This window comes from Bufo gargarizans, chromosome 11 (genome assembly GCF_014858855.1).
Source record: "Bufo gargarizans isolate SCDJY-AF-19 chromosome 11, ASM1485885v1, whole genome shotgun sequence".
NCBI lineage: Eukaryota > Metazoa > Chordata > Amphibia > Anura > Bufonidae > Bufo > Bufo gargarizans.
In genome coordinates this window covers 70,848,732-70,875,631 of record NC_058090.1, presented here as the reverse complement: position 1 = coordinate 70,875,631, position 26,900 = coordinate 70,848,732, and the positions used below count along the sequence as shown (strand labels likewise).

Sequence of the window (26,900 nt, the reverse complement as noted above, 5' to 3'; positions counted from 1 at the left end):
TTGTGCTGCAACATCCAAAATCTTCTCACTGCGTATTTCCAGACATATTTCTATTTGTAATGCTTTCCTCTAAGAATTCCTCTTATGGCTGCGTTTTTTCAGCAATTAAGCTGGCAGTGCCGGTTGGGTACATTGACGTGTCCCCCTCTGACACATGCCGCGTAGTGGATAGGATCCATCTTGACAAAGTTGGCGCCTTCCCCACATGCTGATTTAGTAGGATACACCTACTGCAGCTGAATATATCATATAGGAAAGTGTTCTGTTCATTGAAGGCACTTATGCATTGTATCTATGTAATTATTGGGCAAAGTTGCCCTTTGCTAAAATGGTGCCTCCGGTGTAACTAGGATGTAGCGCATGCATCACATGAAAGCTGTATGACAGAGGATGACGCGATTCTGGGCATGCGCAGTGAAGGAACGGAGACGCTCAAGGAAACACGATGGTGTATGCGGACGCCATTGCATCTAGAGGTGCGATTTCTACGATCTCCATCTGATATACTTGCTCACTTCATTGTACACATTGTATTATTCATTTATGTGATTAACACGCAAGGATAAGGTTCTTGTGATGCGGATCTCTTAAGCACAAGTCACTTTACGCACATGCACTTTGTTTATATGCAACATATGTTTTTAATTTATTCATGATTGTAATCAAAATACGATTGGTTAGTCACTTTAGACATGCCTTTATATGTCGTCATTTTCACTGTTTCTATGCTGGAAGAAGGCTCTTGTGAGCCGAAACGTCGCAAAGTTGCCATATCATGGGTGAATAAAGTTCCACTTATTTTTCACTTTCATCTGGAGTGCAGTCCTATTCTTCTCAAGCCATATTGTCGGGGCATTGCCGCTGCCCTTGTGGATAGATTATATATATATATATATATATATATATATATATATATATATATATATATATATATATATATATATATATAGTCCAGAAAGATGGGCGGCACTCCAAGAAAAAGTATATGTGAACTTTATTCACCCAGGTGGTGCAACGTTTCGGTTCTGCACTAGAACCTTTTTCAAGCAGATATATATATATATATATATATATATATATATATATATATATATATATATATATATATATATATATATATTTTTTTTTTTTTATAAAATCATTAAAAGCTACATGGTGGAAATTGATCATATGCTGTCGGTTTTGCTGGAGGCAATGGTGCCATTATTTGCAACAAATTTATCAAAATGTTGGGCAATATTAAGAAATTTGAAAAAACATTTCTAGATGGATTTAACAATGCAACAATTTGCAATTGTAATAAATTAAGGACTCATGCACATGGCCGTAGTTTTGGTCTGCATTCAATCCACGTTTGTGGTGGATCGGATGTTGACCCATTCATCTCAATCGGGCTGCAAAAGATGCAGACAGCACAGATGTGTGCTGTCCACATCCGTACGTCCATACCGCTGACCCACAAAAAAAAAAAAACGAACATGTCCTATTCTTGCTCATTTTGTTGACAAGGATAGGACATTTCTGCAGAAGTAAAAACCGTCTGGTGGCGGAGCCCTAAAACTGGTCAATTAAACATTTTCATTAATGGCCCCTTTCAAACGAGTGAGTGTCACGCTCCAGACTCGTCCTGCTTCCAGCACTGAAGGGGTTACATAGAATGATATTGATTTATGATGCATGTAACCCTTACAGTTCTAGAATGTATTGGATAACACTAACACAATGCTGTCAGTGTTAGGGCTCATGCACACGAAGATATTTTATTTCTGTGTCCGTTTCATTTTTTTTTTGCGCACAGTATGCGGAACTATTCATTTCAATGGGGCTGCAAAAAAACAAAAAACACAAACGTAAGTCACTCCGTGTGCATTCTATTTCCGTATGTCTGCATTTCCATTCCGCAAAAAATAAAAATAATGTAGAACATGTTCCTATTATTGTCCGCATTATGGACAAGGATAGTACTGTTCTATTAGGGTCGAGCTGTTCCATTCCACAAAATACGGAATGCACACAGACGTCATCTGTATTTTTTGTTGTTTGACATACTGTCGTGTGCATGAGCCCTTATCCAGTACATTCCAGACATTCAAGACCTCATAAATCACTATAATGCTATGCAACCCCGGCAGTGCTGGAAGTTCAGGACAGGGGCTGCGCTGCGAGTCCGGACACTCGCTCCTCTGAAAGGAGTCCATGTGTCTAAACCCTCGACAAGCAATAAGCCACACCACTTTTCACGTTTTTTATAAAATTAAGTGAATGGCCCAAATGGCTATTAAAAACAAGACAATTTTGGAAAAACATGCACAAGAAAATAAAATAATTAAGTACACAGATACATTAATATATAGGCCATATTTATCAGGTAGTCCCGTGGGACAGAATTTCCTAGTAAAGAGCTAATCCTATGCTATAACAGAGAACTAAAATAATCAGTTCTGTCGCTAAAAGCAATGGACACAGCTTTCATGCTCCCTGCACTGATCATTCACTCTCTCTGATCCATATTTACTGAAGACAGCTGCACAGCTCACATACAAGGTTACATAGAAGCCTATGGAGGGGAGTAGGGGTATTAAAGGAGGAGTTGCTGTAAGGAGACAGGCAGGCTGGTTGTAAGTGAATTTCTGCCTTATTTCACTGATCAATTGACATCTAAATGGACCAAAACTGCTATATATTGTCCTGTATGTATGATAATGTTGCTTATATGGGGAAGCACGTTCTCCTTTAAAATGTGTGTATGCTATGTATGGGAGACATCATAGCAGCTTGTGTCTACCCACTAGCTCAGAGAAAACTGAGAAATACAAATGGAGCCTACTGAGGGTTAAACCAATGGCAAAGACATATAACGGCCAGATATAAAGAAGCGAAAGGCGAAACCCAGGTCAGGCGGTAATGTTTATATTGATATGCACATTAAAAAAAGAAAGAGTGTTTGTGAATATAATAAAGTGTTTTAATTACCTTACTCTATTTATACCATTCAATACCACGCAAAAAATATATAACGCCAAAAAAGCTGCGTGCATTCCGCATTTTATGGAACGTCTGGCCCATAATAGAACAGTGTTCACAGCATAAGAGATTTTTTTATTTTTCTATTTTGGACGTGGTGATATATAATATTTTATTTATTGTTTATATATTTTATATGTAAATTGGGAAAGGGGTGATTTATACTATTTTGGGTGTATTAAATATATAGATTTTTTAAATAGTTTATTTAACCACCTCACGACCGCCGTACGCAGGATTGCGTCTTCGCGGCGGTCGTGCTGTTCTGGGTGGACGCGCCGGTGCGTCCTCTCGCGAGACGCAAGATTTCCGGGTATGCCGGCCCGCGCATGCGCATCGCGGGCCGGCAAAATTCAAAGAAGAACTTCGTCATCAACCTGCCGGCCACGATCATTGGCTGGCAGGTTGATGATTTTCAAAAAAACGAATCAGCAGCCAGATAACCCATCATATTAGTAAATATGATGGGGTTATATGGCTGCTGTGCTCCTCTGCTCCTTCTTTTGGTCGGTTGGTTCCAGGAGAGGAGCAGAGGAGCACATCATTACTGTGAGTACCCACTACAGTACACTTAGCCCCCAGATCACCTCCCAGCACCCAATTAACCCTTTGATCACCCTGTCAATCACTAGTGAAAAGGAAAAAAAGTGATCAGTGCAAACTGTCACTTTTTTTTTTTTCACTGTTATTGACCGTTAGGTTTTAGGTATAGTTTAGGTCCCTTGGTTAGGTAGTTAGCGATCAGTTAGCGCCCAGCCCACCGCACCGCAGTCCGTTATTCGCTGATTAGCGTATCGCTAATCAGCATTTGTACTTTTATAGTATCTGAAAGTGATCAAAACTGATCACGGTCAGATCTATAATAGTACTAGTCTCACTTTAGTTCGCCCTCCACCCAAAACGCAGTGTTTGCCCGATCAGGCCTGATCGGTCGCCCACACGTGCGTTTGCCCACGCCCGCCCCCACGTGCGTTTGCCCACGCCCGCCCCACCGCAGTGACAAAAAAAATTTTTTTTTTTGATCACTGCACATTCACTTTACACGCACTGCGGCGATAAAAAAAATCAGTTTTGATATTTTTTATCAAACCGCAGCAGCCTCCGGTACTTCGCTAGGCTCCCCTTTGTAAGACAGGCTTGCTTTTTTTTCTTGGGTAGTCTCAGGGAATACCCCGAAATTTAGTTGCCCACATGTCTAACAGGGGGTATTCTTCTGAAGAGGCCTACAGGCTTCTGACCCAGTCGGATGAGGAGTGGGAACCCTCATCTGATGAATCCAGCGGGTCAGAATACGAACCTGTAGAAAGCAGTGGCTCTCTGACCCAAAGTTCGGACGAGGAGGCTGAGGTCCCTGATAGCAGCAGGCGTACCCGGCCCCGTGTCGCTAGACCGCAGGTTGCGCAGGATCCGCTTCAAGAGCAGCAGAGTGGGGCTGGTGCTGTCGGATTACGTGGTGAGGCATACACCAGCAGCCCAGCCCTTCCTGGACCTAGTACCAGCACTGCCGAACAACCTGGTGAAGTAGCGAGCACCAGAAGGGCAGTTGAAGCTGGTACGGTGGCACGTGCAGTAGTGACCCCGTCGCAGCCACCGCAAAGACGTGCCCGTAGAGCCCCTAGAATCCCAGAGGTGCTGGCAAACCCTGATTGGCAGTCCCCAACTTCCGCCGCACCCGTAGTTTTCCCTTTCACTGCCCAGTCTGGAGTTCGGGTTGAGACGGCTCAGATCGGTTCGGCCCTGGGATTTTTTGAGCTGTTCTTGACTGCGGAGCTTTTAGACTTAGTTGTGGCCGAAACAAACAGATATGCCACACAATTTATAACCGCTAACCCGGGAAGCTCTTATGCCCAGTCTTTCCGGTGGAAACCAGTCCAAGTTTCCGAAATTAAAACTTTTCTGGGCCTCCTCCTCAACATGGGCCTGACAAAAAAACATGAATTGTGGTCATATTGGTCCACGAACCCAATTCATCACATGCCCATGTTCTCTGCTGCTATGTCCAGGACACGATTTGAGACCATCCTGCGTTTCCTGCACTTTAGCGATAACAGCACCTCCCGTCCCAGGGGCCACCCTGCTTTTGACCGGCTCCACAAAATTCGGCCCCTCATAGACCATTTCAACCTGAAATTTGCAGATATTTATACCCCAGAGAAAAACATCTGCATAGACGAGTCCCTAATACATTTTACCGGGCGCCTTGGCTTCAAACAATACATCCCAAGCAAGCGCGCCCGGTATGGGGTCAAATTGTATAAGCTCTGTGAAAGGGCCACAGGCTATACCCACAAATTTCGGGTCTATGAGGGAAAAGATCAGACCCTGGAGCCGGTCCGTTGCCCTGACTACCTGGGGAGCAGTGGGAAGACAGTTTGGGACTTGGTGTCACCCTTATTCGGCAAGGGGTACCATCTTTATGTGGACAATTTTTACACAAGTGTGGTCCTCTTTAGGCATTTGTTTCTAGAACGGATTGGCGCCTGTGGTACCGCGCGAACTAGTCGCGCGGGCTTCCCCCAACGGCTCGTTACCACCCGTCTTGCAAGGGGGCAGAGGGCCGCACTGTGTAACGAAGAACTGCTCGCGGTGAAATGGAGAGACAAGCGTGACGTTTACATGCTCTCCTCCATTCACGCAGACACGACAATCCAAATTGAGCGAGCAACCCGTGTCATTGAAAAGCCCCTCTCAGTCCACGACTATAACCTCCACATGGGAGGGGTCGACTTCAATGACCAGATGTTGGCTCCGTATTTAGTTTCCCGACGCACCAGACGCTGGTATAAGAAGGTGTCTGTATATTTAATTCAATTGGCTCTGTACAATAGTTTTGTTCTCTACAGTAAGGCTGGGAGAACTGGATCCTTCCTCAAATTTCAGGAAGAGATCATCGCGAACCTCCTGTATCCAGGAGGTTCCGTGGCCCCATCCACCAGTGTAGTTAGCCGTCTACACGAGCGACACTTCCCCAGTGTCGTTGCTGGTACCTCAAACCGACCGCCACCCCGAAAAAAATGTCGTGTCTGTAGCAGGAGTGGAATAAGGCGTGACACCCGCTATTTCTGTCCTGACTGTCCCGACCACCCTGCCCTATGCTTTGGAGAGTGTTTCCGGAAGTACCACTCACAGGTACACTATTAGCATAGGGATCATCTCACCAGGATAGGCACACAGGGCTATTAGGGCCCATTCACTCACAGCTGCTGCAAACGTCTCCTTTCACATGGGACAAAGTGCATAACGCACTTCGCCACATCTTTGGGCGATTTGCGCTTTGCACATTGACCCATGGGGAAGGAGAGGTTTGTTCTATAAAGGTAAAAAAAAAAAAAAAAAAAAAAAAAAAAACAAACACAGGTAAGCAAACAGGTTAATGTTTAGTTCCAAAAGTTAAAGTTACATGTTCTGTTCCAAAGTTAATAAAAATTATTGCGTTGTGGCCTGTTTTTTTTTTTTTTTTTTTTTTTTTTGTCTTTTTACCTTCCAGGTGGACCAACCGATCTACTAGCTGCAGCACCGATGTGCATTCTGACAGAAGCATTGCGCTGCTGTCAGATTACACGCAAGTCGGTGTATGCGGCGCTGCAAGACGGGATTTTCTCCTCTGCAGTGACAGATACGTTTGCCGAGGCATACGAGCTGAGGAGGAGGCGGCGTTCCTATGCTTTGGCAAGCACTTTGTGTATGTATGTATGTATGTATGTATGTATGTATGTATGTATGTATGTATGTATGTATGTATATATATATATATATATATATAAAAAAAATCCCGGCAATGATTTATTCATCCACATCGATTGATGTGAATGGAGAAATCTGGTTTGCCAGGGCATACGAGCTAAGTGGGTATGGATGTAGGGCGGAGCTCCTATGTCCTGGCAGACGCCTTTCCCCTCCATTTTTTTTTTTTGGGCAGAGATTTTTTCATCCACATTGATCGATGCGAATGAAGAAATCTGTGCCGTTCATTTTTTTCTTTCAGCCCAGAGGCTGAACGGAAAAAAAAAATCTCATTACCTGTATGCTCAATATAAGGAGAATAGCAGAAACTCCTAATGCTGGCCATACATGTAATGATTGCGGAGACCCTCAAATGCCAGGGCAGTACAAACACCCCACAACTGACCCCATTTTGGAAAGAAGACACCCCAAGGTATTTGCTGAGGGGCATATTGAGTCCATGAAAGATTGAAATTTTTGTCCTAAGTTAGCGGAAAGTGAGACTTTGTGAGAAAAAACAAAAAAAAAAAATCAATTTCCGCTAACTTATGCGAAAAAAAAAAAATTCTATGAACTTGCCAGGCCCCTCATTGGATACCTTGGGGTGTCTTCTTTCCAAAGTGGGGTCACATGTGGGGTATTTATACTGCCCTGGCTTTTTAGGGGCCCTAAAGCGTGAGAAGAAGTCTGGGATCCAAATGTCTAAAAATGCCCTCCTAAAAGGAATTTGGGCACCTTTGCGCATCTAGGCTGCAAAAAAGTGTGACACATCTGGTATCGCCGTACTCAGAAGAAGTTGGGGAATGTGTTTTGGGGTGTCATTTTACATATACCCATACTGGGTGAGATAAATATCTTGGTCAAATGCCAACTTTGTATAAAAAAATGGGAAAAGTTGTCTTTTGCCAAGATATTTCTCTCACCCAGCATGGGTATATGTAAAATGACACCCCAAAACACATTCCCCAACTTCTCCTGAGTACGGCGATACCAGATGTGTCACACTTTTTTGATGCCAAGGTGGGCAAAGGGGCACATATTCCAAAGTGCACCTTTCGTATTTCACCGGTCATTTTTTACAGATTTTGATTGCAAAGTACTTCTCACACATATGGGCCCCTAAATTGCCAGGGCAGTATAACTACGCCACAAGTGACCCCATTTTGGAAAGAAGACACCCCAAGGTATTCTGTGAGGGGCATGGTGAGTTCCTAGAATTTTTTATTTTTTGTCGCAAGTTAGTGGAATATGAGACTTTGTAAGAAAAAAAATAAAAATAAAAATCATCATCATTTTCCGCTAACTTGTGACAAAAAATAAAAAGTTCTATGAACTCACTATGCCCATCAGCGAATACCTTAGGGTGTCTACTTTCCGAAATGGGGTCATTTGTGGGGTTTTTCTACTGTTTGGGCATTGTAGAACCTCAGGAAACATGACAGGTGCTCAGAAAATCAGAGCCGTTTCAAAAAGCGGAAATTCACATTTTTGTACCATAGTTTGTAAACGCTATAACTTTTACCCAAACCATTTTTTTTTTTTGCCCAAACATTTTTTTTTTATCAAAGACATGTAGAACTATAAATTTAGCGAAAAATTTATATATGGATGTCGTTTTTTTTGCAAAATTTCACAGCTGAAAGTGAAAAATGTCATTTTTTTGCAAAAAAAATCGTTACATTTTGATTAATAACAAAAAAAGTAAAAATGTCAGCAGCGATAAAATACCACCAAATGAAAGCTCTATTAGTGAGAAGAAAAGGAGGTAAAATTCATTTGGGTGGTAAGTTGCATGACCGAGCGATAAACGGTGAAAGGAGTGTAGTGCCGAAGTGTAAAAAGTGGCCTGGTCATGAAGGGGGTTTCACCTAGCGGGGCTGAAGTGGTTAATAACTATTTCCACCCTTAGGGGTAGAACCAGGGATCGTTTAATCCCTTGTCCTATTCACCCTAATAAAGCTCTATTAGGGTGAATAGGATCTTACACTGTCTCTGCTGCCCTGTGCTCTGTGCACACAGCAGCAGGGAGCTGACTATGGCAGCCAGGGCTGCAGTAGTGTCCTAGCTGCAATTGTAATCGATCGGAGAACCAGGATTACACTGCTGGGGCTCCGATCACAACTGCCACTGCAGGTGGGGGGGGGGGGGGGGGGGGGGACCTGGCCACTGCCACCAACGATTTTAATACTGTGAAGAGAGCCACTGCCACAACGATTCTAATACTGTATAGGGAGGGGGCACTGCGCCACCAATGCTTTTAATACTGGGGACGACTGCGTATTGAAAGTTTGATACCCGAAACAACCCGACCTCGAAGTCCCCCCCCCCCCCCCCTTGCTTTCTAATGATACATATAGAGCAGAGGTCTGATTAACCCCTTCTAACCTAGTCTAGTTTTCACCTTCCTGCCCAGGCCTATTTCTGCAAATCTGACAAGTGTCAATTTATGTAGTAATAACTTTGGAATGATTTTACTTATCTAACCAATTCTGAGAGTGTTTTCTAGCGACACATTGGGGAAGATTTATCAAACTGGTGTAAAGTAGAACTGTCTTAGTTGCCCACAGCAACCAATTAGATTCCACCTTTTATTTTCCTATTTTCCAAAGTAGCAGTGAAAAATAAAAGGTGGAATCTGATTGGTTGCCATGGGCAAATAAAAAATAAGGCAGTTCTACTTTACACCAGCTTGATAAGTCTCCCACATTGTACTTTATATTAGCGGTAAATTTGGGTCAATTTTTTTTCCTTTATTAAAAAAAATAATATTAATATATATATATATATATATATATATATATATATATATATATATATATATATATATACACACACACACACACAAATTCACAAATAGTTATCAGTCAGCATTCACCATACAGCTACTTTATGTTGGCATCATTTTGTAAATGTCATTTAAAAAAATGTTATACTTAGAATTTTAGAAGCAATTTTTTAAGCACCAATTCAGTTCAGTTGGTAATAGAAACCATCCATTTTAGAAACTACACCCCTCAAAGTATTTAAAACAGTTTTTTTTATGTTAATCCATTTTTCTTGCAACACAGCGTAGGCTACTTTCACACTGGCGTTTGGTGCGGATCCGACGTGGATTTGCACAAACCATTCTGTTCAGATAATAAAACCGCATGCATCCGTTCAGAACGGATCCGTTTGTATCATCTGTAACATAGCCAAAACTGATCCGTCTTGAACACCATTGAAAGTCAACGGGGATGGATCAGTTTTCTATTGTGCCAGATTGGGTCAGTGAAAACGAATCCGCCCCCATTGACTTACATTGTGTGTCCGTTTGCCTCCGCATCGTCAGGCAGAGCAGAACGGAGGCAAACTGATGCATTCTGAACGGATCCTTATCTATTCAGAATGCATCAGGGCAAAAATGATCAGTTTTGGACCACTTGTAAGAGCCCTGAAACGAATCTCATAAACGGAAATGAAAACGCCAGTGTGAAAGTAGCCTTAACAGCAAAATAAACCTCAATATTTATTACCCCGTTTCTGCTGTTTACATAAACACCCCAGACGTGGTCGTAAACTGCTCTATGGGCACATAGCAGTGGTCAGATGGGAAGGAGCACATATGGTTTTTGGAGGGCAGATTTCGTTCAAAATGGTTTTTGGGCGTGATTTGTATTTGAAGTACCCCTACAGCTGAATCCTTAAAAAGTGACCCCATTTTGGAAACTACACCCCTCAAGGAATTTAGTAAGGGATGTACTGAGCACTTAAAACCCACTGACGTATAAATTTAGAAACACTTGGCTATGAAAATGAAAAATTTCTTCCAACAAAATGTTGCTTTAGCCATAAGTTTTTCATTTTCACAAGGGATAACAGGAGAAAAAGCCCCCCATAATGTATTACCCGTTTTCTCCTGAATATAGCAACACCCAATATGTGGTCCAAACTGCTGTAGGGGCAGGACTCAGAAGGGAAGGAGAGCCATATGGCTTTTGCAGTGCAGATTTTGATGGATTGGTTTACGGGCACCATATGTTTTTCTCTGTGCGAGGACTTCTTTTTTGTGGGATGAGTTGCCATCATCTTTGGTTCTATTTTGGGGCACATAAAATTTTGGGATAACTTGTTACTTCATTTTTGGGGAAGCAAGGTAAAGAAATGCAATGATTCTGCCATTGCAGCATACACCGTGCAGGAAAAATAACACATCATCATAATACTGCTAGTCAGTACAATTAGGCTACTTTCACACTAGCGTTCGATCGGATCCGTTCTGAACGGATCCGATCATAATAATGCAGACGGAGGCTCAGTTCAGAACGGATCCGTCTGCATTATTTTAGCATATAACAGCTAAGTGTGAAAATAGCCTCGTACGGATCCGTCCAGACTTTCAATGTAAAGTCAATGGGGGACGGATCCGCCTGAAGATTGAGCCATATTGTGGCATCTTCAAACGGATCCGTCCCCATTGACTTACATTGTAAGTCTGGACGGATCCGCACGCCTCCGCACGGCCAGGCGGACACCCGAACGTTGCAAGCAGCGTTCAGCTGTCCGCCTGTCCGCGCGGAGGCGAGCGGAGCGGAGGCTGAACGCCGCCAGACTGATGCAGTCTGAGCGGATCCGCTCCATTCAGACTGCATCAGGGCTGGACGGAGGCGTTCGGGTCCGCTCGTGAGCTCCTTCAAAACGGAGCTCACGAGCGGACCAGCGAACGCTAGTGTGAAAGGAGCCTAACAGAGATAACAATTTTATATTTGCACCAATGCAAATCAGGCATCGGGAGAAGAACACTGAAGCTCTGCAGACCAGAACCTTAAAAGGGTTGTGCAGGCTGTATATAAATATTGATGACTTATCATTAGGATGGGTCATTAATATCTGATCAGTGGGGGCCCAACACCCTCGCTGATCAGCTGTTTGAAGAAGAGGCAGCACTCCAAGAGAGTGCCACTTCCTCTTCGTTGCACTGCCTGTCCTCTTGGTGGTGCAGTCACTTTGAATGGAGAGAGTACATGTAATTACAATGTGCTGCTGCTGCAAGGGAGACAAGGCAGTGTAATGAAGAGGAAGCAACACTCACATGGAGCGCTGCGACCTCTTTAAACAACTGACCGTCGGGCGGTGTCGGGAGTCAAACCCCCACCGATCAGATATTAATGACCTACCCGAGGATAAGGAGAAAAGGGACCGGCACTCGCTTGTTTAGATAATCTTGCTGTGATTTATTGTCACATTCCAGTGACGCGTTTCAGCATACAATGCCTTTGTCAAACTGTCACAGGGACACTGGCCCAGAGACACGTGCACCGCTACTCTACTTCAAACCGCAGTGCAGATTGATATATTGTATTATTCTACCCGAGGATAGGTTATCAATATGAGGCCTCTTGCACACGGCCGTTGTGTGCCCGTGGCCGTATTGCGGCCCACATACAGCGGGTCTGCAATACATGGGTACAGACCAGTGCACTGCGCATCATGGATTCACTTGAATGGGTCCGCAATCACGGACCTATTCAAGTTCAATGGGTCTTGATCCGTCCCGGCCGCCGCACAGATGTTGCCCGTGCATTGGGGACCGCAAATTACGATCCCCAATGCACGGAATGGATGCACAATGTTCATGTGCAAGAGGAAAGAGTAAAACAACAGACATGTCATGAGCTGAATAAGCTTCTTTTACAGTCAGATAGCACAAAGGGATAATGTATTACAGAGGCTACATGCACACGAATGTTGTTTGTTTCCGTGTCTGTTCCGTTTTTTTTTTTTTTGCAGATAGGATGCGGACCCATTGATTTCAATGGGTCTATAAAAAACGCGGGCAGCACACCGTGTGCTGTCCGCTTCAGTATGTCCGTTCCTTTGCCCCCCAAAAGAAATAGCGCATGTCCTATTTTTTTCTAGTTTGCGGACATGGACAGGCATTATTACAATGTATCCACACACAAAAGAAAAAAAAAAAGCAATGCCATACGGAACATCATCAGTTTTTTTTGCAGACCACAAAACACATACGGTTGTGTGCATGTAGCCTTACGGGTATCAACTAAAATGTATCTAAGGACCAACACTTAATGAATTCTGGACAACCCCTTTAAGTCTAAAGCACTACTAATATTTGCCACCTAAAGCTTGTTGAACTTTCAAACAAAGAAAATAAATTAAAAGAAACCCTGCAGTGGAATTACTCCAGGAAACATAGCCGAGGTGGAAGGATGTGAAGAAGTTAAACAAACAGATTTGTGTCAACAATAAAACCTGCATGGTGAGAAAAATCAGCATTTAAAAAGCGTATGCCAGGATTTTAATATTAATAACCTAACCTATGGCTAACCCACAAATATCTGATTGGTGGGAGTTCAACAGGTCACACCTCAGCCAATCAGTTTTTCTCGAGTAGCTTTACACACCTCCATCCATTGTGCGGTGGATGGAGCTGGTTACTGCAGTACCGCCCATTCGCTTCATTGGGATTAGCGCTGCTTGGTGGTGGTGCAGGGTGCTGGACCCCTTCCAATCAGATAACCTTTGGACAGGTCATCAATATACAAATTCTGAAATACTCCTTTCATACATCATTAGGCTACTTTCACACTAGTGTTAATATATTCAAGTATTCAGATCCATTATAGGGTCTCAATACCGGGGGGGGGGGGATGCTTCCATTTTGTCCCCATTCATTGTCAATGGGGACTAAATGTAACTGAATAGAACGGAATGCTTAAAAATACATGCCATTCTGTTCTCATACCGAGAGCATGCTTTTTTTTTTTATCTGCAGTCAGGGTGGAATCCAGTTATAAGTCCTTCCTTTATATTTCCCCTAACTTTTGAATCCATTTCTGGTTTTGGTTTGAAGAAGTGTTTTATTTTTTATTTTTAAGCCATGTGTGAAACCACCCTCCCCTTTAAACACTCGGCCGGCCTAGGTTCTTCTTATTACCGCCTCCCTTCAGTGTGAAATGCCGCGCCTGCACCGTGCATCCGAATCGCCGCGCCTGCGCACAGCATTACCCATTATGGGCATCGGCATCCGAGCGTTTATTGCACATGCGCTGGCCCCAACATCCCGATCTAGCCAGCGGAAGTAGCTGCCGGCTAGATCGAGATGATGGGGCCAGCGCATGCGCAATAAACGCTCGGATGCCGATGCCCATAATAGGTAATGCTGTGCGCAGAGGCGGCGATTCGGATGCACGGTGCAGGATTTCACACTGAAGGGAGGCGGTAATAAGAAGAACCTAGGGCTGGCCTGAGTGTTTAAAGGGGAAGGGTTTCGTATGAATAGCGAAGAGGGGCCTGGGCACCTTAAGATCTAATTGGAATATTGGATTAAAGTGTTTTTTGAAGAAAATAAGCGACGGACAGCTAAACAGTAAGTAGCATTCACATATGGGTACTATAATGCTAAGAATGGTGTTAGTGTTCAAAAACGGTCAGTATAGGTGAAAGACTCCCTTTAAAGATTCACTAGTACTAAAGACAGAAAAAGGCACACATTTTGACAATAGGTGCAGGCATAGCTTTTTTTCTGACTTTAGTACGCAGTCCAAAGGGCACCAAAACTATTAAGCAGCATATAACTTATAATAAATTTGGCACAATTCTACATAACAAGGAATGTCAGGGAAACAAAATGTGTGTAAAAGAAAAACTGAGTCACTAATATAATAGTAAATTAAATAAGGGGGCAGTCATTACACAATAAGGTTCTTACAGGATATATAGATGATAGAATCATGAAAAAGGATCTTCCCAAAAGTGAATGTTGTGTCATTCTAGAAAAAAAAAATATGAAAATAGTTAAGAACACGCAACAATTACAACAATTTATTTCACAAGCCAACGCATTTGGACGCATTTTAATGAAAGCATAAGGCTAGGACTACGCAATGACATGTGTCGCCCGACACAGAGCACTACGACATTGTTGTCGTACCAATGTCACGTGACAATTTTTATAATCATAGTCTATGGTGTTGCACTGCAAAACATGCTGCAACTGCGACGCGACAGTCGCAGAAAAATTCATCTTGAAATGTCGTCACGCAGCCCTAGCCTTACTGTAGTCCTCCTTCCAATTATCCTATACAGAAATCACTACATTACAATTTAGTGCTGCCATCTACAAGAAATGAGCCTAGAAACCTAGTACAAGGTTCTGCTCATTACTTACACAGAACACCTTCCGGGGGAGACATTCCTGACTTCTGGGTTTTAGGCCTTTTCAGATGCCGTGGTCACGTTTGACCACAGCGTCTGAGGGGTTAAATGTCCATGATCGGCATTAGCGCCATGGGGGTCTGCTGTGTGAAACCATGTTTAAAGACCCAACATATGCCATACTATTACAGAGGATGTCAGGAAGGGGTTAAAGATGCCCAATTATCGGCAATACATATTCCTGTGTAATCAGGGTTATGCTGCCAATAATCAACAGAACTAAAAGACGGTGGAACAACTGTGGTAGGATAGGTCATCAGTTATACAATCTTGAAAACCCCTTTTTAGGCACCAAAGAAGGCCCCCAACTCAGAAGGGCCATCACATATTTGACATTTTCCCCACTCCATTGTTTTTTAAATCAAATTAAATGAAAGATAGAAGGGGGCACTGGAGGACAATCCAGAAGGGGCAGATGATGTGCACGTCGGAGGATAGGTAGTGGGAGAGATATTAAAGTTTGATATCAACATTTTGAAGAATATTCTACTTGTTTAACAGCTTTGGATGATACATTTGGATAAACAGACTTTAGTTCATGAAATGCCGCCCCATAAGGAGAGGACTCCTCTGCCCTCCTCCACTGTGGCACTGACAGCACCACGTCACACAGCTGACCATAGAGAACACTCACCGGAGAAAGCCGCACAGTCCATATAGAAGGCTCGGATCCGTCTGCCTGACTGACACGAAGAAAGCCGCCTACTGTCAAAACCAGTAGAGTTAATATAATCCGGCTCCCTATAATCGCCATTACCATTTGGGTAAGATGCTAGAGTGGAGTTGTTAGAACGAGGTCTGTGACGTCACTGGTCACATGCTCCTTCACGGTCACATGGTCAAGTGTGGGAAGTGCTTATAAACCCAGACTGCAGGAGCTTGTGAAGGAGGAGGAGCTGTGTGTGCCTGGATGTGCTGCAGAGCGAGAGGCCATAGGAGCTCATACATGAGGATGCAGGTTACAGATCTGTGAAGGGAGGGGGCATGTGGTGTATTCTGGGGACTTGTGGGTGTAGGTCTGTGAGGGGGGCATGTGGTGTATTCTGGGGACTTGTGGGTGTAGGGGTTAATCTGTGAGGGGGGCATGTGGTGTATTCTGGGGACTTGTGGGTGTAGGTTTGTGGGGGGGGGGAGGGGTTAATCTGTGAGGGGAGGCATGTGGTGTATTCTGGCACCATGTGGGTGTAGGTCTGTGAGGGGGGCTGTGGGTGTATTCTGGGGACATGAGGGTGCAGATCTATGGGGGGGGGGCGCATGTAGTGTATTCTGGGGCCATGTGGGTGTAGGTCTGTTATGGGGGGGCATGTGGTGTATTCTGTTACCATGAGGGTGCAGATTGATATGGGGGGGGGGGGGCGGCATGTGGTGTATTCTGGCACCATGTGGGTGTAGGTCTGTGAGGGGGGGGGCATGTGGGTATATTCTGGGGACATGAGGGTGCAGATCTGTGAAGGGGTTATGGAGGGGGGGGGTCAGTCCGTGAGGGGGGCATGTGGTGTATTCTGGCGCCATGAGGGTGCAGATCTATGGGGGGGGACATGTGGTGTATTCTGGGGTCATTAGGGTGAATATTTACGGGGGGGGGGGGTTTATGGCGAGGTCAATCTGTGGGGGGGGTGTATTCTGGGGACATGAAGGGGGGGCTTTATGGGGTGTATTGGAGAGGGGGCAGATCAGTAAGGGGGGTGTAAGCCTCTGTGTATGGGGCTGGGTGTATCTTGTAGCCGGTGTGTGGTAACATTGATGTGTATTCACCCAATAGATTTTGTTCCTGAGAGCAGACTGGCCACACAGTGCCCACCGCTGTACAGTCTGATAGCAGGGAGGATGCTGAATGCAGCACTACACACTATATATAAGGGGTTGTTGTCACTGCTTGTCATGTCTAGGTGGCAGTCAGTAAACAGAATCTGTCCTAAAGACACAGTATGATTGTGTCAGAAGAGCTGAAGTCCCGTGTAGGGCTGCAACGATTAATCGATTTTATAATGACGAATCCAGTTATCGAATGATCGTCCGATTCGTTGCTATGCGGGCGGTTTACTTTAACTACCTCCGGACCGCCTAACGCATGGATGCGTCCGGAAGGTGGTTGATCTACTCCTCCTGGACGCATCCGTGCGTCATCTCGCGATAGCCGAGATTTCCTGTGAACGCGCACACAAGAACGGAAGGTAAGCGAGTGGATCTCCAGCCTGCCAGCGGCGATCGCTCGCTGGCAGGCTGGAGATGTGATTTTTTTTTTTTTAACCCCTAACAGGTATATTAGACGCTGTTTTCATAACAGCGTCTAATATACCTGCTACCTGGTCCTCTGGTGGTCCCTTTTGTTTGGATCGACCACCAGAGGACACAGGCAGCTCAGTAAAGTACCACAAAACACTACACTACACCCCCCCCCCCCCCGTCACTTATTAACCCTTTATGAACCACTGATCACCCCATATAGACTCCCTGATCACCCCCCTGTAAGGCTCCATTCAGAGGTCCATATGATTTTTACAGATCCACGAATACATGGATCGGATCCGCAAAACACATGCGGACGTCGGAATGGAGCCTTACAGGGGGTGATCAATGACAAGGGGGTGATCACGCATATAGACTTCCTGATCACCCCCCTGTAAGGCTCCATTCAGACGTCCGTATGATTTTTACGGATCCACTGATACATGGATCGGATCCACAAAACACATGCGGACGTCTGAATCGCGCATGACAGGGGGGTGATCAGGGAGTCTATATGGGTGATCACCCCCCTGTAAGGCTCCATTCAGACGTCCGTATGTGTTTTGCGGATCCGATCCATGTATCCGTGGATCCGTAAAAATCATACGGACGTCTGAATGGAGCCTTACAGGGGGGTGATCAATGACAAGGGGGTGATCACGCATATAGACTTCCTGATCACTTCCCTGTCATTGATCACCCCCCCTGTAAGGCTCCATTCAGACGTCCGTATGATTTTTACGGATACATGGATCGGATCCGCAAAACACATACGGACATCTGAATGGAGCCTTACAGGGACCCCCATATAGACTCCCTGATCACCCCCCTGTCATTGATCACCCCCCTGTAAGGCTCCATTCAGACGTCCGTATGCGTTTTGCGGATCCGATCCATGTATCCGTGGATCCGTAAAAAAAATCATACGGACGTCTGAATGGAGCCTTACAGGGGGGTGATCACCCCATATAGACTCCCTGATCACCCCCCTGTCATTGATCACCCCCTGTAAGGCTCCATTCAGAAATTTTTTTTTGGGCCCAAGTTAGCGGAAATTTTTTGTTTTTTCTTACTAAGTCTCATATTCCACTAACTTGTGTCAAAAAATAAAATCTCACATGAACTCACCATACTCCTCACAGAATCCAAATGCGTAACATTTTTTAGACATTTATATTCCAGACTTCTTCTCACGCTTTAGGGCCCTAAAATGCCAGGGCAGTATAAATACCCCACATGTGACCCCATTTCGGAAAGAAGACACCCCAAGGTATTCCGTGAGGGGCATATTGAGTCCATGAAAGATTGAAATTTTTGTCCCAAGTTAGCGGAAAGGGAGACTTTGTGAGAAAATACAAAAAAAATCAATTTCCGCTAACTTGTTCCAAAAAAAAAATAAAAATTTCTAGGAACTCGCCATTCCCCTCACGGAATACCTTGGGGTGTCTTCTTTCCAAAGTGGGGTCACATGTGGGGTATTTATACTGCCCTGGCTTTTTAGGGGCCTGAAAGTCTGGGATCCAAATGTCAAAAAATGCCCTCCTAAAAGAAATTTGGGCCGCTTTGCGCATCTAGGCTGCAAAAAAGTGTCACACATCTGGTATCGCCGTACTCGGGAGAAGTTGGGGAATGTGTTTTGGGGTGTCATTTTACATATACCCATGCCGGGTGAGAGAAATATCTTGGTCAAATGCCAACTTTGTATAAAAAAAAAGGGAAAAGTTGTCTTTTGCCAAGATATTTATCTCACCCAGCATGGGTATATGTAAAATGACACCCCAAAACACATTCCCCAACTTCTCTTGAGTACGGCGATACCAGATGTGTGACACTTTTTTGCAGCCAAGGTGGGCAAAGGGGCACATATTCCAAAGTGCACCTTTCGGATTTCGCAGGCCATTTTTTACACATTTTGATTGCAAAGTACTTCTCACACATATGGGCCCCTAAATTGCCAGGGCAGTATAACTACGCCACAAGTGACCCCATTTTGGAAAGAAGACACCCCAAGGTATTCCGTGAGGGGCACGGCGAGTTCCTAGAATTTTTTATTTTTTGTCGCAAGTTAGTGGAATATGAGACTTAGCGGAAAATGATGATTTATTTATTTTTTCCTAACTTGTGACACAAAATATAAAAAGTTCTATGAACTCACTATGCCCATCAGCGAATACCTTAGGGTGTCTACTTTCCGAAATGGGGTCATTTGTGGGGTGTTTCTACTGTCTGGGCATTGTAGAACCTCAGGAAACATGACAGGTGCTCAGAAAGTCAGAGCTAGTTCAAAAAGCGGAAATTCACATTTCCAGGACGTCCCCCATGACAGCACATGGGAGGATGTCCAATCCAATCACTGTTGGGACAGGAAGTGAAACAGATTAAAAGCCCCCCCCCATCCCTCCAATCTCCAGTGTCTTCCTGTCCCTACTGGGATGAGGGTGAAGCAGGTTATCGTTTTAAGAATCGGGTGCTTACCTAGGCACCAGGGGGCCGGGTCGGGGGTTCCGGTACTCCCCTCTCAGGCCAGGTCGGGCGGCGTCCCGTACGGCCCCGCTAGCTCCCCCTCCGGGGGTTCTCTAGCTTGTCCCGACCTGCCTGGGACGGCGGCAGGCGGGACGCTGATGCCGCTTCTCCTCCGGGAGCTCTCGGCTCAGCGGCGCGCTCCCAACGGCGTCGTCGTCGCATCATGACGTCACTTCCGGGTCAGCCGGAAGCAAGATGGCGGCGCCCAGCACAAGCGCTGGATGCCTGCAAGCCCGGCCTCGCGCTCAGGGGTTGACTCCCTCCCCCCGGGGGGGGTTGAGTTCCCCTTATAAGAACGGAGCAGCGCGGCAGCAGAGGTGGAGGTAAGCCCCAGTGGGGAAGTTGTGAGCGGCTGTGTGTTTGCTTAGCCACCATGGAGCCCCAAGCGTCAGCCAAATCTGAGATTGCGTCTGACCCCTCTGTTGCAGCCCATGTAAGTGTCTTTGTCCTTATACCCTGGTGTACTCTCCCCAGTCATTGAGCGCGGTTTCTCGGATTTTTTCTAGGATAAAAAGAGTTCTGGGCAGTCGTCTTCTCAGGACCCCAGAAGGAAACCGAGAAAGTGTGCAACTTGTGGGGAAAAGATGCATATATCTTACAAGAAGCAGCTATGTGCCAATTGCATTGCCAGGTTAATGAAGGAGGAGCAGCCGTCCTTTCTCACAGAACTTAGGAATATCGTTCGTGAAGAAGTACAGGCTACGGTTTCTTCCCTAAACCCTCCGCCACCTCCTTCTCAACCTGACTCCCCTCCCCCAAAAAGGAGGACTCAGGAGGACTCTGATTCTGATAATCAGGAAGTCTCGGACGGAGAGATTGAAGACGACACCATCTCTGCTTCCGGCTCTTCAGACCACCCTAAAAGATTTTTATTTTCTACTGAGGACTTAGACGCCCTCCTCCATGCGGTTAGAGATACCATGCAAGTAGAGGAAGCTAGCCCTCCCATATCCGTTCAGGACGAGATGTTTGGGGGGTTAGGGGCAAAAAAGACTCTCCTATTCCCAATAAACTCCCATCTGAAGGAGATAATTCTGGAGGAATGGAAGGAGGCCGAAAAGAAGCTAGTTATGCCTAGGGAATTTAAAAATCGGCTGATTTTTAATCCTGAGGATACTAAACTATGGGACGAAGTTCCCAGGATAGACATTCAGGTGGCGAAGGTCACAAAGAAGACCACCATCCCCTTTGAAGATTCCTCAAACTTAAAAGACCCTATGGATAGGAAGGCGGAGGGGCTACTTAAGAAGGCCTGGGAGTGTTCATCTGCTCTTATTAACGCCAACATTACTGCCACCTCGGTAGCCAGGTCTATGGGGTTATGGCTGAATCAGCTAGAGAACCACCTTAGACTAAAAACCCCAAGGGAAGACATTCTTGAATCCATTCCCCTTCTTAAGATGGCTACGGCCTACCTGGCGGACTCCTCGGCCGAATCCATCAGGATTTCAGCTAGAAACAGCACCCTGGCGAATTCGGCTAGAAGGGCCCTTTGGCTAAGAAGTTGGTCAGGGGATGTAGCGTCAAAGAATAAACTTTGTTCAATCCCTTTCTCAGGTTCACATGTGTTTGGCCCTGTCCTAGATACAATCCTTGAGAGTGCCGCGGACAGAAAAAAGGGCTTTCCGGAAGAGAGGTCTAAGAAGACTCAGTCCTTTCGGAGGGATTCAGGCCAGGGTCAGTCACAGAATTTTCCAGGTAGAGGGAAAGGCAAATCGGGCAGGTGGAGCTACCCCAAAGGTGGGAAGGGGAGGGGGTTCCTTCTCAAACCCAACACTTCCTCTTACCAGAGTAAATGACGCCAGACCAGTGGGGGGGAGACTTCGGTTCTTCAGTCATCAGTGGCCTTTAGTAACTCAGAACCCCTGGGTACTTCAGACGGTTCGAGAGGGGTACAAGATAGAGTTCCGTCGTCCTCCCCCTCAGAGATTCTGTGTTACCACTCCCCAGTCTCCGTCTCTAAAGAACCAGATGGTTCAGGACTTGGAGAAACTTTGCGCAATGGAAGCAATAGTTCCTGTTCCAAGACCCCAACAGGGCAGAGGCCACTACTCTAAACTGTTCTGGGTAAAAAAAAACAGACGGTTCACTAAGAACTATCATAAACCTGAAGTTCCTGAACAATTGGATCCAATATTTCAGGTTCAAGATGGAGTCAATACGTTCAACGGTTCCACTGATTCCAGCAGGGGCATTGATGTGCACCATCGATCTCAAAGATGCCTACTATCATGTCCCCATTCATCCAAGCCATCATCAGTTCCTCAGGTTCGCGGTGATGTTAGACGGCATAGTGCATCACTTCCAGTTCCAATGTCTTCCATTTGGGATTTCAAGTGCCCCACGCATCTTTACGAAACTAATTGTAGAGATAATGGCGTTCCTGAGACAACAGGGAATAACAATAGTCCCGTACTTAGACGACTTCCTCCTGACAGCATCCTCAGAAGTCCTTCTGCGGAACCATCTGCAGACGACGTTACGGGTTCTACAGGACTTAGGCTGGATTATCAACCTAGAGAAATCAGATCTTTGCATGAGCGAAAGGAAGATCTTTCTAGGCACCCTTCTGGACTCCCAGAGACAGATGTCCTTCCTTCCAGGTTCAAAACGCGACGCTTTCATAGAAGAAATATCCACCTTCCAAAGAAAAAACCTCTGCTCCATCAGAGAGGCTATGCGGATACTAGGCCTGATGACATCCTGTATACAGATGGTCCAGTGGGCCCAGATCCACTCAAGGCCACTTCAGGGTCTAGTCCTCACCAAGTGGGACAAAGACCAGAGGTCTCTAGACAGGAAGATCAGGATCCCAATGTCCATAAAGGAGTCCTTGAACTGGTGGATAACTCCCGACAACCTACAGAGAGGGGTTCACTGGTTGAGAAGACCTTGTTTGACGGTGGTGACCGATGCCAGCATGACCGGCTGGGGTTCACACATAGAAGATCATCTCTTTCAGGGTTCATGGTCCCTGGCAGAGAGTCAGCGCTCCTCAAACGTAAGAGAATTAATGGCGGTACTAAGGTCTCTCCAAGCAGCAGAACTTCTCTTAAAAGGGAACCACGTTCAAGTTCTGTCAGACAATATAACTACAGTCTGCTATATAAGGCATCAAGGGGGAACTCAGAACCCAGGCCTTCAGGAGGTCGCAGAAAAAATCTTCCTTTGGGCACAGGAAAATATCCTATCTATCTCAGCCCTCCATATCAGAGGGGAGGACAATGTTACAGCAGACTACCTGAGCAGAAGAAGATTCCATCCGGGAGAATGGATGCTGAACAGGCAAGTCTTTCACCAGATCTGCAGGAAATGGGGGTACCCCCAGGTGGATCTCCTAGCCTCCAAGGAAAACGCCCAGGCGTCTCAGTTCTTTTCCCTAGATCCCAGCGGGGATCCTCTGGGGATAGATGCCATGTCAAAATCATGGGACATGGATCTAGCTTACGCCTTCCCGCCAATCCCGCTTATCCCGGCCACCTTGAGGAAGATCAGCGAGAGCTCGGGGAAGTTCATTTTCATAGGCCCAGCCTGGCCGAAGAGGAGCTGGTATCCCCTGTTAGACAGGCTAAAGGTAGAAGAACCAATATCCCTCCCTCTGCAGCCGGACCTTCTCACTCAGGGGTCCCTTCTCCACCCGTATCTGGAAAAGTGGAATCTGAAAGCCTGGATCCTGAAAGGAGAATGCTGAGCAGGCAGGGCTTGTCACATGCTGTAATCTCCACACTACAAAAAAGTAGGAAACCAGTTACAAATGCTATATATAGGAAGATCTGGAACAGATTTAATTCCTGGTTGGCTGATACACATCCATCCAGATCAACTCCTTCCATCGCGCAGATCCTTGACTTCCTACAGAGAGGCTTTGACCTAGGGCTACGCCCTAGCACGATCAAGGTGCAGATATCTGCCTTATCATCCTTCCTGGACTACCCACTAGCAGAACATCGTTGGATAAAGAGGTTTGTAAAGGCTATATCCAGACTAAAACCCACTCTGAGACAGACTGTTCCTCCTTGGGACTTATCTATAGTTCTAGATGCCCTCTGTAAGATGCCCTTTGAACCCTTGGACACCATTCCATTAAAATTGCTCTCCTGGAAGACGGCCTTCTTGGTAGCCATCACTTCAGCACGCAGAATTGGTGAACTTCAGGCCTTATCCATGAAGGAACCTTTCTTAAGAGTCTGCCCGGATCGAATAATTCTTCAGTTAGACCCAGCGTTCCTCCCTAAAGTCGTCTCTACTTTCCATAGGGAACAAGAAATATTCTTACCTTCTTTTTACGCCTCTCCTAGAGATCCGGAAGAGGAGAAGTTCCATTGCCTGGACGTCCGTCGGGCAGTCCTTGAATACCTTCGCCGAACAGATCCTGATAGGAAGGACTCAAACCTCTTTGTACAATTTGGTAGAGCAGGAAGAGGGAAGAAAGTGACTAGAAGGACTCTGACACAGTGGATCAGGTCAACAATTGTGGAAGCATATTGTCTTCAGGATAGTCCCTGTCCTATCTCTATCAGAGCACATTCTACTAGGGCAGTCGCAGCTTCCTGGGCGGAGAAGGCGAACACCTCTATAGATCAGATTTATCAGGCAGCCACCTGGACAAGTTATAACACCTTTTGTAAACATTACAGGTTGAACCTACCGTCCAATCGTCAGCTTTCCTTTGGGCGTAAGGTTCTACAGGCTGTGGTCCCTCCCTGATGGCTAAGTTGGTAACTCTCCCATGTGCTGTCATGGGGGACGTCCTGAAATCGGTAGTTAGTCTTACCGGTAACGTTCTTTCCAGGAGTCCAACATGACAGCACTACTAATTCCCTCCCTATTATGTGATTCAGTGTGATGTTAACATTGCTTATCATATTAGTAATAAAATTGTGTTGCATCCATCCGGTGTAGTAATTTAGAAGACACTGGAGATTGGAGGGATGGGCGGGGCTTTAATCTGTTTCACTTCCTGTCCCAACAGTGATTGGATTGGACATCCTCCCATGTGCTGTCATGTTGGACTCCTGGAAAGAACGTTTACGGTAAGACTAACTACCGATTTTTGTACCATAGTTTGTAAACGCTATAACTTTTCCCCAAACATTTTTTTTTTTATCAAAGACATGTAGAACAATAAATTTAGCGAAAAATTTATATATGGATGTCGTTTTTTTGCAAAAAAAATCGTTAAATTTCAATTAATAACAAAAAAAGTAAAAATGTCAGCAGCAATAAAATACCACCAAATGAAAGCTCTATTAGTGAGAAGAAAAGGAGGTAAAATTAATTTGGGTGGTAAGTTGCATGACCGAGCGATAAACAGTGAAATTAGTGTAGTGCAGAAGTGTAAAAAGTGGGGTTTAAGCTAGCGGGGCTGAAGTGGTTAAGTCACTGCATCTTTATTTTACCTTACAATGACGCTTCAGTAACGGGCAGAGCGGACGGCGGTGTAACGTCACCTACTCATGTGACGCGCCTGCTCTGCCTCCTTCATTCATAAAGTGGGCAGAGCAGGTGCGTCACGTGAGTGACGTTACGCCGCCGTCAGCTCTGCCTGTTACTGGAGCGTCATTGTAAGGTAAAATAAAGATGCAGTGATTAGTCTGCTGTGAGCAGCGGGGCTGGTGCTGTTATGGGGAGGGGGGATCGGTCTATGGCACCATTATGGGGAGGGGGATCTGTGCACTGTTATGGGGAGGGGGATCTAGGCACAGGACCCCCTCTCCATAACAGTGCCGCCCACAATTTGTTTTAATATGGCCTTTGAACATAATTTTTCAAGTAAAATCATATAAACCTCGGTCTTGTATTTCTCCCCCCCCCCCCCCCCCCCCCCGATCGATTAAATTATCGACAACTAATTTATTATTCAAATAATCGTTAGCTGCAGCCCTAGACCCGTGTAAGCACCTTAGCTGGGATTCAAATTGGTGATGTCAGCTTAAAGGGCTTCTGTCACCTCACTAAAGACATTTTTTTTTTTTTTTTGGCTAGTTACATTCCTTATAGTGCGATATATGAGAATATAATGTTGTTACTTTCATTCGGCCGTTTCTTATAAAAACTAAGTTTTATAATATGCAAATCAGGTCTCTACCAGCAAGTAGGGCGTCTACTTGCTGGTAGCCGCTGCAAAAAAACACCCCCTCGTCGTGTTGATTGACAGGGCCAGCTGCGATCTCCTCCTCCGGCCGGCCCTGTCAGCATTTTAAAAATCGTGCGCCTCTGTTCATTCGGCGCAGGCGCTCTGAGATGAGGAGGCTCGTCTCCTCAGAACTCCCTCAGTGCGCCTGCGCCTATGACATCACCAAAAGAGAAGACGTCATCGGCGCAGGCGCACTGAGGGAGTTCTGAGGAGACGAGCCGCCTCATCTCAGAGCGCCTGCGCCGAATGAACAGAGGCGCGCGATTTTTAAAATGCTGACAGGGCCGGCCGGATGAGGAGATCATAGCTGGCCCTGTCAATCAACACGACGAGGGGGCGGTTTTTTGCGGCGGCTACCAGCAAGTAGATGCCCTACTTGCTGGTAGAGACCTGATTTGCATATTATAAAACTTTCGTTTTTATAAGAAACGGCCGAATGAAAGTAACAACATTATATTCTCATATATCGCACTATAATGAATGTAACTAGCCCCCCAAAAAAATGACTTTAGTGGGGTGACAGAAGCCCTTTAATGGCATAGCAGTGTGCCATTGGCACTTTACTTGTGTAATTACACTGGATTCAGATGGCATAATGGCAGTGCTCATGTGCCTATACACCACAGCGTCTAAACTCCGGCCTTACAGCAGACACAGGCTAGCCCTAGTTTGGAAGCAGTGTCCTAAATATGCTGTCTTAATCCAGCCTTGCTTCTCTACCTTAGGGTGCCCATACTCTAGGCTTAGGGTGCCTGACCCCACTAAGCCACACCCTGATCATGTTAGGCAATACTCCCTCCGATTCCGCATCCAATACAAAATAAACTTCATGTCGTCTGCTGTGGAGAGATGGGGACTCTCCCTGCACAGTGCTGCTGTATGAGAGGGAGCGGAGTCCATTCAGGCCCTGTGTCAGACGGAGGACAGGGAGCCTGAAACTGGACCTCTGGCCGCCCTACTTTACCTGCTGAAGTAGCAAACAGCCTGAGAGTGTATTACAGGCTAGATAAGCGCACTGTGAATACATCGACTGAACTTGGCCTACATG

At 45.6% G+C, this 26,900-nt stretch overlaps 1 protein-coding gene across 2 annotated transcripts in view; it reads right to left on the bottom strand.

Moving 5' to 3' along the window:
- The window catches only part of TMEM87A (transmembrane protein 87A), a 260,059-nt gene extending 244,275 nt beyond the window's left edge, over positions 1-15,784 (bottom strand). For both annotated transcript variants that reach the window (XM_044271690.1, XM_044271691.1), the window contains exons 1-2: positions 15,599-15,784; positions 14,459-14,519 (exon numbers count right to left, since the gene is read on the bottom strand). In XM_044271690.1, the coding sequence (XP_044127625.1) occupies positions 14,459-14,519; positions 15,599-15,724 (187 nt within the window). In that variant the 5' untranslated portion in view covers positions 15,725-15,784. The remainder of the gene's footprint in view (positions 1-14,458; positions 14,520-15,598) is intronic.
- Positions 15,785-26,900: the final 11,116 nt, after the last annotated feature.